We start from the raw sequence: 10,769 nt of genomic DNA on the forward strand, positions 1-10,769 counted from the left end.
CTTTCCCCATACGCTTTCACTCTGCCTCGTCTTGCCTCAGGGAATAGCGGGGCTTTTCTAAGTCACCCAGATAATATCAAGATTATCAGCCGTGTTCTCTGCTAATACTGTACATATAATTATTTTCACCTAAAACACAACAATTTAACTCTGAGTTTTAGAAACCATATTAGGCCCCCAGGGTACTTTTTCTGCTTCAGCAATAAAAATATTGTTCCTGCATTCCTAAGTGTTAACCAGCGGGACAGATAGAAGATACAGGTAAATGGCAATTTGTGGAACAGACTGTTTCATCTGTAGACCTGTGGTTCTTGCTAAAATAGAAGGATGAAGCCTAACTCTGATCATTTGATATTTAGTCCTGCTTGTAATTACCATTAGCATTTTGCCAGAATGTTTCTGTTTTCTAGTTATTAAAAGAAGCGACAGAATCGAGGCACAAATACGAACAAATGAAACAGCAAGAAGTACAACTAAAACAGCAGGTAACTTCACAGCAGGGGATAGTACAATTTGTAAGAAAAATCTGTGGTTCCTTTGATTCTGCATATCTTCAATCTCCTCTAAGATGGTTTTGCTTTTTGCTTTTTCCCAGCCAGAGCTGACCAGGACTGAGGCAGAAATCTCATGGCCCTCTTGGTATTTTCCACTTTATTTAGGTTAACTACCTCATCCCAGTTTGCCCAGCACTTTCCTGGTTTTGGTACTGAAAGTCTCGTGTCCCAGGAAATGCCCCGTCTCAGGCAGCCTGGGACGGTTAGTCAACCTGTCTTCAGTGACCCTTTCTAAGAGCCCAGATAATTCCTCCCTTTTTCAGTCGGTTAAACTAAATTTCCCACTAAAGGAAAACTGATACATCTGCATATTTTATTTATTTTGTATCAAGTTGAACCACATGAAATTGCTAAACAAGACAAGAATATGTCCTTGGCCTAAAAAAATGGCAATTTCATATAGTGAACTCTAATATCTTTAGAGTTTTGTGCTATAAGCACGTAAGTTGTTTTAAAAACTACATATAGCTGGGTGTGGTGGCACGCCTGTAGTCGCAGCTACTCAGGAGTCCGAGGCGGCAGGATCGCTTGTGCTGGTGTTTTTCATCAGGGCCCTCCCTCTTGTTCATTCCAGACCCTGTAAGTGTGTCCTACTGTGATCTCTCTCTGTGGTTGCCTTGTGTGGAATGAGTGTAGGAGGAGTTAGCTCCTTAAAAAAAAAAAAAGGTACAGGAAAGACTTGCCGTGGCTTTACAGATGGGTAAAATTAGGCATTTCTACCTATACATTCATCCTTTTTTTCAGTTAACTAGATTACATTTGGCTGAAAGAAGTGTTACTTAAAAGTTTATCATATAAGTTTTTGTGAAGACTCTAGATTAGCTGTAAAATAACACTGATACCTTGAGACTGGCATGATCTTCATGAGCACCTCTTTGGAGTGCTGCTTTTCTTTGGGAACATCTTACAATGTGATGAATTTAAGGTCCTATAAAGCTAGCCTAACTTAGAGTGAATATTCAAGAGGTGTCAGATATGAGGAATCTTTGGAACCGAAGATCATGCCAGAAAGCTTCTAGGAGATTTGAATCTCTTACTTATCAGCCCTATACAGTCAGTTGTCCATGTAAATAGAGATGAGAATTGATGTGGAGAAGGTACGAAGTCTCCAGATGGCTTTGGAAGATGTTCCTGAACGTGGGTGTCATTGACAATGCTGCGGAAGTCACCAGAGGGCCCTTTTACCAAGCCCCCAGGCCAGCTCCAATTCTATCGTACTGTCACCACCGTAGCTTCTGTTGTCTGTGATCTGTACCACTCAGAGTCCTCTTATCCAGTCACTATTTGTTTCCTTTGCTGTCACCTCTTGTTTTCCTCTACCTAAATGTGGCTGTCCTTCCCAAGCATGTCTCACCTTCTCTGCCCTCACCATGTCATTTCCCAGAATCTGCTGGTGTAACTCAAAGTCTTTGTGCTGTCTTCACCTGCTGTTTTGTAATCTAGCCATGGAGGTCCATGTGTGATAACAGTGGCCACTTATTGGCTACCCACTGGGCCAGCACTGAACTCTCACATGGGACAGTCTTTATTTGGATGTTCCATTTTCAATAAAAGTGGACCATGCCTGCGAGGCGCAGTGGCTCATGCCTGTAATCCTAGCCAAGGCGGGCGGATCGCTTGAGCTTAGGAGTTTGAGACCAGCCTGAGCAACATGGTGAAACCCCATCTCTATAAAAGATACAAAAATTAGCCAGGCGTGGTGGTGTGTGCCTATAGTCCCCTCTATTCAGGAGGCTGAGATGGGAGGATTGCTTGAGCCCAAGAGGGAGGTCGAGGCTGCAATGAGCCGTGATTGCGCCACTGCACTCCAGCCTGAGCGACAGAGTGAGACCCTAAAGGACCACATCAAAACTGCTGTAACTTCTAATGTCCCTCAGGCACTAATACTGCTCCCTCCCTCTGCGTGAGCACCACTCTTGCCCCAACTCCAGGCCTGTCATGTCAGAGGCCCCGTCAGTGTCTGCTAACAAATCCTGTGTGTTCTCCAGGTCACCCTGCATTTCTCTTCCTGCTTTGTCCTCATCCCAGGCCAGGCCCTTGTGCCGATGTGGCTTGGCCATCTCACAGGGACCTCGTCTAGCCTAACAAGCACGAGGTCACTGTGAGAGATGACTAACTTTCAGTTGGCTTCTGCGTCCACCACACCACAGTGCGTGCTGCTTAAGTGCTTCCGGGATGGCCCGTCCCCCTGCTGGCTGTGGCTGGGCGGGCACCATCATATTCCACCCTGCCCTGCATCCTGTGCGCTAGGTGGTGCTGGTGAATATTCTGCATCCAGCACTGCTTATGCTGTTTCTTGGCCTCTGAAGATCCTTTATTCTTCTCTGCTTTTCTTATATCTATCGTGTGATCTTGCCCAAAATACTTTATTCCTCTGGGTCTCTCTCTGTTCCCCTATCCTGAAAATAATGTGATTATGTTGGATAGTCTCTGAAGGGTTCCCTCCTGGTCTAAGATGAACTCATTCAGCTCACCTATGAGGGCCAGCTCAGGCCTCCCACATGAAGCTTCCCCTAAGTATCCTGAGCCTCACTGTGCCCTTCCCCGTATACTTCTCTGGACTCCTTTCTAAGGGGGAGAAGATGGTGACTCCATTTTATATTTTGCTTGCCTTGTTGGTTAGCATTTTTTCCCTCATCCTTAAATAAAAATTCCTTCAGGGTAGGACTATGTTAAGAGTAGATCTCTTTACGTTTTCTTTTAATTTTACTCTCACCGAATTCTTCCCCAACCAAACCAATTCTTTGGCTTCTGTTGCATTTTCCTCCCTTCGTTAAGGAAAGAGATACCATTGCTATCAAACTAAGAACTCTGCAGGTGGTATTCTAAAGGAATGATCTTTTCCCAAGGACAGTTTTCACGTGGCAGGAGAGGGGTAGTTGGGCGAGCACTCCACATGCATGACGTTTATAGTCACCACTTCAGGCTGTGTTATGACCAATGGGTGGAGATCTAATATTAAAGTCAACAGAATGTCCTCATTTTTAATGCATTTCTGTGGGTTGTCAGAACTTTAGCCATCTATGTCTGGTGTCCAAGGATTGGATGTGCATTTGTTCGTATTTCTATCACTTGTAATAAGTAACCATACTACGTTCTTTTGAAAGTTTGGGAACTGGAATTGTTTGCGTGGAACTCAGAATGTTTCATACTTTTTTTCCTATAGCTTTCTCTTTATATGGATAAGTTTGAAGAATTCCAGACTACCATGGCAAAAAGCAATGAACTGTTTACAACCTTCAGACAGGAAATGGAAAAGGTATTTACATATTTTTAGTAGAATAGTATATCAAATGGAATTTGTATAAGCTCTTTTAAGTGTGATTACTATTTTGCTGAGTTTCCTTTGTTATGATACTGTCTTCATTTTCTCTTTAGTGATCCTCCAGTGGCATTTTTGGTCATTTTGCCCTCAATGTACCCCAAGTAGCTAATGTTCTCTATGCTCTTAGAATTCTACCTTTATTATAGTGAAATCCTATATTAAATGCAACTTGTTAGAAATAAAGTGGTGGTTTTTTGGGTGTGTTGCTGTTTTTTGTTTGTTTTAACCACTTTAGAGGATCATCCTCAGCCCTCTCATAAAACTCTGTGTCCTTGGAGATTAACTATTGAAAGACATCCAAGCCCAGAATAATCATCATATATTTTGGTTGGTTGATATATCAGTGTTTCTACCTTTTTTAGCTTCTCTGTTTTTCTTATCTTTACTCCCACTGAATTCTTTCTCCCCTGACCAAACCAATTCTTTCGCTTCTGTTGCATTTTCCTGCCTATGTTAAGGAAAGAGATATCCTTGAGATCAAGCTAAGGACCAAAGTATATAATTCTATGCATATCCAGCCAGCCAGCCAGCCTTATTTTACTTGGCATCCTTCCCTTAAAAATGGGGGATTTAAAAACATAGCGTTGGGTTGGGGAGAAGTACAGTAGTGCCTGGCACTTTGTTAGCATTCAGTAGATGTTAGTCATGACTATTATTAGATCTCACATAGTGGTGGAGACCGTGCGCCCTGGGTTAATGTCCCAGTTGCATCATAGAACGTGTGACTATGGACAAGTTGTTAAACCTTTCTGTTCCTTCACTGTTAAAAATGGTAACAAAAACCTGCCCTTCATGAAATAGAGTATTTCAGACAGTGCTTGGCACATTAACATGTACTCAGTTACCATGTGGCTGATTGGTGCTCAAATTACCACCTCCAGGTATTTTTAGACCTGGTAATCTGGAGAATTCCATGAGCAGCAGATTCGTTCTGCCTGCCAGTCCTTTCAGTTGAGGCTGCAATTGAGGGGGCGCTGTTAGGCACAGTGTAGGTGATAGCTGGACGCCAGCACAGACTCACTGTTGAGGTGGAACAGAGAGTTCCCGCCTCCTGGATCTGCCATCCTTCTGGTCTTCTGGGACTGGAACACATTCCTCTCTGTCCGTGGCTGCAGAGATCACCATGGGTCAGCAGTCAACCTAGGTCTTCCACCAGCTCTTCCCATGGCCTTTGTCCCGGTTTGCCTTGTGTTACAGTTTTGTGGGTAATTACCCAAGGCACAGGGCACTGGCTCTGTCTTATCCTTGTTTCCCTTAACACCACCTGGCTCAATGCCCCGACCTGGATCAGAGCTGGTGTGCAGTCAACAGTAGATGAAGGCATATTGAGAAAGTAGCTAGCTACAGGCATGGATAAATGTATCCTGAATTTCTGAAAATTGTGTTCTGGTAGCATAGGTTTAACACTTCCCTGATTTGGGGACCCACTTTATCTTTAGCAAAATCTGAAGTAAATCAGCCTCACGAATTGTGAGGATGACCAAAGCTGAGGTATTAACTACTTTTATCTTCTTGGTCACTGGAGTCTTACCTGAATCATGCTGCCTTGAGTTCTGAAACTGATGTGTTCTTGGAGGTTGTGGTGGAGTGTCAGTTCTTAATGTCTTGTGGGGCTGAAGGTCGCTGTCCTCCCAAGAATCTGAGGAATTCGTTTAATGGACAGAAAACTCAGTCATGGGCATTTTTTCATACAACTTAGGGAGAAGGAGGGCTTGTCTCTCGCTACCCGGAGCTGGGATGAAAGCTGCACTTCAGCCTTAACTGAGTTCAGAGTGTGGTGGCTGACAGCTTCCTCCATGTGCTGCTGCCTCTGAAATTGAGGAGATTAAATTTGTTTTTCTCATAATACAAACCCCCTTCTTTGGTTCCACCCTAGGAGCTTCTGAGATAAGCTCTGCTACCGACAGGCAGGCACAGCTACTTCTATAAAGACACACACAGCTGTCAGCCGGGTGAGGGAGGTGCAGGGATGGGGGAGGGGAGGGGCACAGAAACATTTTTGTGTACTGGGACAGGGAGTAGAGATAAGTAAGGGAACTTAGAATTTAAATGTGCAATTGTATTCACAGATGACAAAGAAAATTAAAAAACTGGAAAAAGAAACAATAATTTGGCGTACCAAATGGGAAAACAATAATAAAGCACTTCTGCAAATGGCTGAAGAGGTGAGATGGTTTCCTGCGACTAAGGTGTAGTCTTAGTCATGGGGACTCCTTGAGTTCAGGTACCTATTGGGGCCGGGGACGTGTGCTGTAACACTACTGCCATAGTTGAGGACTCCAGCCCGCGTTGGGGCGGGGGTGGGGATGAGTTGCTGGGTAGAATCTGTGACTTCTTTCCTGGCAGTTAGGTTAGGGACAGGGCCCTGAGTGAGGGGCTGAGCTTCCTACCACCCAGTTAATCAGCCCAGGCTTGTGTTGGAGATAGCATAAAACATCTAGATTTTGCTTTCTTCTACAGCAGTGATTTCTCAAACTTGAGCTTGCATCAGACGCCTGCTTGTTAAGACCAGGATTGCTGGGCTTCTCCCAGAGGCTGAGTCACTAGTTCTTGGGGGCGGAGGCAGATAATCCGCCTCTCTAACAAGCATGCAGGTGATGCTGATGCAGCATGTAGGGCCTTTCTAGCTTGACTTATTAGGCTTTCAAAAAAAGCAACAAAGTACGTTTTGCCTGTTTTATATAACACTTCAGGAAAGAAATAAAACGCTGGGGCACATGTGTACAAGAACCTTGTTCTCGGCTGGGCGCAGTGGCTCACGCCTGTAATCCCAGCACTTTGGGAGGCCGACGCAGGCGGATCATGAGGTCAAGAGATCAAGACCAGCCTGGCCAACATCGTGAAACCCCGTCTCTACTAAAAATACAAAAATTAGCTGGGCGTAGTGGCACGTGCCTGTAGTCCCAGCTACCCAGGAGGCTGAGGCAGGAGAATTGCTTGAACCTGGGAGGCGGAGGTTGCAGTGAGCCGAGATTGCACCACTGCACTCCAGCCCGGGCGACAGAGCGAGACTGTCTCAAAAAAAACAACAAACTTCTCATCTAAAAATTGGTAGAGGAGAAATCTATGTAGAAGTGAGTCATTTTCTGTATGTAGGCCTTTGTGTCTGCTACTCTTTGTCATATCTTGAATTTCCTTAATAGTTCAATAGGAAATGTCTTAAAAAGTTTATCTTTGGCTCACGTCTGTAATCCCAGCGCTTCCGGAGGCCAAGGCGGGCAGATCACGAGGTCAGGAAATCAAGACCATCCTGGCCAACATGGTGAAACCCCATCTCTACTAAAAATACAAAAATTAGCTGGGCGTGGTTGTGCGCGCCTGTAGTCCCAGTTACTCGGGATGCTGAGGCAGGAGAATCACCTCAACCCAGGAGGCAGAGGTTGCAGTGAGCCGAGATCACGCCATTGCACTCCAGCCTGGCAACAGAGCAAGACTCTGTCTCAAAAAAAAAAAAAAAAGTGACAAAAGGAATTTAATTTTGTCCCCCTGAAACAATATGCTAAATCTCATTCGGTATAGTTTTGGGTGCAGTCATGCTAGCTAGCTAGAATGTTAGGAGGCTGAAGAGACGGAACATGTTACATAGGTGAGAGGTGTCCAATATGGCTGAGCTGGCTTAATTTTTTTGTAACCTGATTGATATTTAACAGGGTTACAGAAATCCTCTTTTTTCTTACAGAAAACAGTCCGTGATAAAGAGTACAAGGCCCTTCAAATAAAACTGGAACGGTTAGAGAAGCTGTGCAGGGCTCTTCAAACAGAAAGGAATGAGCTCAATGAGAAGGTGGAAGTCCTGAAAGAGCAGATAGCCATCAAAGCGGCCATCAAAGCGGCCAACAGGGAGTTAGCAACATCTGTGATGCGGCCCCGTACTGCCCTGGATTCTCACAAGGAGCTGAACACTTCCTCGAAAAGAGCCCTGGGAGCGCACCTGGAGGCTGAGCCCAAGAGCCAGAGAAGCGCTGTGCAAAAGCCCCCGTCCACAGGCTCTGCTCCGGCCATTGAGTCGGTTGACTAAGATGAGGTGTGATCACTGTATTGAGAGATATATTTTGTGTATAACTTTCTCTGTTAGTAGTTAACTATTGGTTTTGTGGTGAAAATTTTCTTACTTTTTCTACCATATCTGTATTTTCTTAGAACTACTGGACTTATGTGGTACAGGAGGCTGCTTAGCAGTTTTGAATAGTTTAATCTATAAATTTTCCTCAGCTGTGTTGCACATCGGCCTCGTTCTCCCTCCACTGGAATGCATGTGTTCATTGCCTTGTCCTTTCTCTCCCTGCTCCTTGCACATTATCATCCTAATGAAAATTTCACTGACAGGGCCGACCATTACAAGGGAACTTTGTTCTGACGATGGTTCCTTGATGTGAAAACAATATTAATTTAAACGTCTCAGCCCCCCCCCCAATAATATTATTCAGAAAAAGAAAATACCAAGGCGATTAGTTTTGTCTAATAACCCATTTAAATGCCAAGTAAAAATAAAACTCCTAGTGTTGGGTCAGAAGCATATTTGATTGAAATTAGCTTTTTGAAAACATTTATATCTTGGGACAAATTGAGATGGCCACATGCCTAGAATCCTAAGTTTCGGCAGAATATGTATATAAAGATGTCACTTGTGGACAAAATAGTACATAGAGGCAAATCACTAGACAAATAAGCTTAGTGTTTACGTGACTGAACAGTCATCCTGCTTTGGGTTTCAGGTGTGGGATTTGGACCATGAGGGGCTCCCGTAGAGGATGGCGGTTTGTGTTTGATTCTGATTTGGGATTTCAGTACATATTCTCCACTTCCCATAGAAGGCCACTTATTCTTTGAAAACTGGTGTTCATGTTTGCCGTTCAATGAAGTCCCTTGTCAAAGACAAGGACGGTCAATTCACGTGTCACTTTCACTAGGCAGAAGTTTCTCCAATACCTTCTGGCTACTTGAAAGTTGTTACAAAAATTCTACCAGCAAAGTACTCCAGGTTTTTCAAAAGGGAATTTTCATTATGGATCAGTACCAACCGAAATTGATTTTCATTTCCAAAACAAACACTGGCACCAACATTTTTACTTTGGGAAGACTTGGCAGAGTGTTAGTCATGATCTGTTACTTATGTGTTCAGTCTGTTTCTCACCCCCTTCTTAGTTACCATCTCTTTTTTAAGAAGAAAAAAGAAAAGCCACAGTATTATCAAGGTCTCTACACTTGGACTGGGGGAAAATTTGAAATTAAGCACATAACTTTTGAATTAGTTCTTTGTTTCAATGTTGAATGTGGCGCAGTTATGCAGATGATTAATCAGGCTGCACTGATGGAAATTTTGACTTTGTCCCTGGTATAATTTGCATTGAAATGCTTTATGAAATAAAAGGTTCTACTAGAACTGATGTTAGCACATTCCACTGAGCAAAACTATCAGACTGACACTTGTTAAATTGCTTACTGGACTGAATAAACTCTGTTTTGTCCAGTTAAAAGGGTTTTCTCTTTGTTACAAGTGTTATTTGTAAAGTCCTGTCACATTCATGGTCTAAACTGGGTTGAAAGAATTGAAAATTGTCCAACAGATAGATAGGAAACCGCCTGGAGTGGAGGAGGGTTGTATCTAAGCCTCCACCATCAGTCATGTTAATTCAAGGGGCCACAGTGGAGGAAAATAAATCCACAAAGTAGATTATCTAATTACCATCAAAATGAGTCAGAAGCAAAAAACAACACCCTCCAACAGCCTCTTACGAGTACACCCTGTTCTGCTACTAAAATACTAGACTCATTTCCCTGGTGGTGGGGGGGAATGCAGGTATAGATCAGAAATATAATCATCTACCTTAAAATTAGTACTAATGATCACATTTCACAAGAACTCTGCTGGATGTACAGCTCTTAACATTTTATTAAGCCATTTGTGTAGCCCACCACGTTTCTTTGTGGTGCTTGTCCTGTGTGGAAGATTGTAAATCTTGGGCCTGTTGCATACTTCCAAGGGCTTTAAAGCAATGTGATTAACAGTACTTGGCCTGCTGCTTTTGGCTTACTTTGTATTTTTAGCTAGATGCTATTATAGTGTTGAAAGGATATGGATTCTGTCTGGGATGCATTTGTTGTCCTTTCAGAACCCTTCCTCCCATTACCCTGTGAATAAAAACAAATGGGACCCCCTGAGAAGGACATCTTCCTACAGTGATCACCTCACCAGCCCAGTGTTGTGGCTTTGTAGCACACCCCATATCTACCATATTCTAGAACACTGTAATGCTACTAGGCTGGCCCAGAAAAGGTTTAAATGTTGAATTCACTTAAATTGCAATTGTTGCACCATCATGGAATCGTGATGTGTATTATTTATATTGGCGGTAGACTCCAAGGTGTAGAGAAAACTTGGGTCTTGGGTAATATGGACCATTTCATCCTCAGACTTGTTAGGAGTACATTTCTTGGTCTTGAGACCAGTATTTTTCAGTTATGTATGCAACTGCCTTTATTACACCTGGTTATCACAATTCAATTCTCAGGTGTTGCAGAAAAATCTACCTCTTTCAGACTGTAGATGGAAATAACTGTGAAAAAAATGATGCAGATATCTTCTAGTTTGTGCTAAACACACTGCTTTATTTTTACAGCCCACGTCTTTCATGAGGATACGAATTGTTAAGAGGCAGTCTCGTTTTGCTTTTCAAAGACATTTTGTAGAGATTTTTCACTAATGTGAATCTGATTTTATCTACTTGATTCTGTATAGATTAAGTAAATATGTATGATAAACTTAACAGCTTCTGTGTATTCTTTCATTATCCATGTGACCTTAACTGTAGGAGTCCAAAGGTACCATTTTACCCATTTCTACTCAAAAAGTAGACTCCCCGCCCCCCACTAAGCTTTTAAAAAAACAC

The 10,769-nt window shown here is 43.1% G+C and overlaps 1 protein-coding gene and 1 long non-coding RNA gene across 5 annotated transcripts in view; one reads left to right on the plus strand and one right to left on the minus strand.

The window, feature by feature from the left end:
• TXLNG (taxilin gamma) overlaps window positions 1-10,646 on the plus strand; it is a 58,466-nt gene extending 47,820 nt beyond the window's left edge. Inside the window, exons 7-10 of one of the 4 annotated variants that reach the window (XM_054676209.2) lie at window positions 411-485; window positions 3,721-3,813; window positions 5,949-6,044; window positions 7,559-10,646. In XM_054676209.2, coding sequence (XP_054532184.1) covers window positions 411-485; window positions 3,721-3,813; window positions 5,949-6,044; window positions 7,559-7,897 — 603 coding nt within the window. In that variant the 3' untranslated portion in view covers window positions 7,898-10,646. Of the gene's footprint in view, window positions 1-410; window positions 486-3,720; window positions 3,814-5,948; window positions 6,104-7,558 lie in introns of all 4 variants that reach the window. The other 3 variants (XM_063803831.1, NM_001251862.2, XM_054676210.2) reach the window with 3 other exon arrangements.
• On the minus strand, window positions 3,921-5,518 carry LOC129138793 (uncharacterized). Its single transcript, XR_008542041.2, has 2 exons — window positions 5,411-5,518; window positions 3,921-4,988 (listed from the first exon to the last, which is right to left on the minus strand). It is a non-coding gene; the product is annotated as an uncharacterized LOC129138793 (long non-coding RNA).
• Window positions 10,647-10,769: the final 123 nt, after the last annotated feature.

This window comes from Pan troglodytes, chromosome X (assembly GCF_028858775.2).
Source record: "Pan troglodytes isolate AG18354 chromosome X, NHGRI_mPanTro3-v2.0_pri, whole genome shotgun sequence".
Taxonomy (NCBI): domain Eukaryota; kingdom Metazoa; phylum Chordata; class Mammalia; order Primates; family Hominidae; genus Pan; species Pan troglodytes.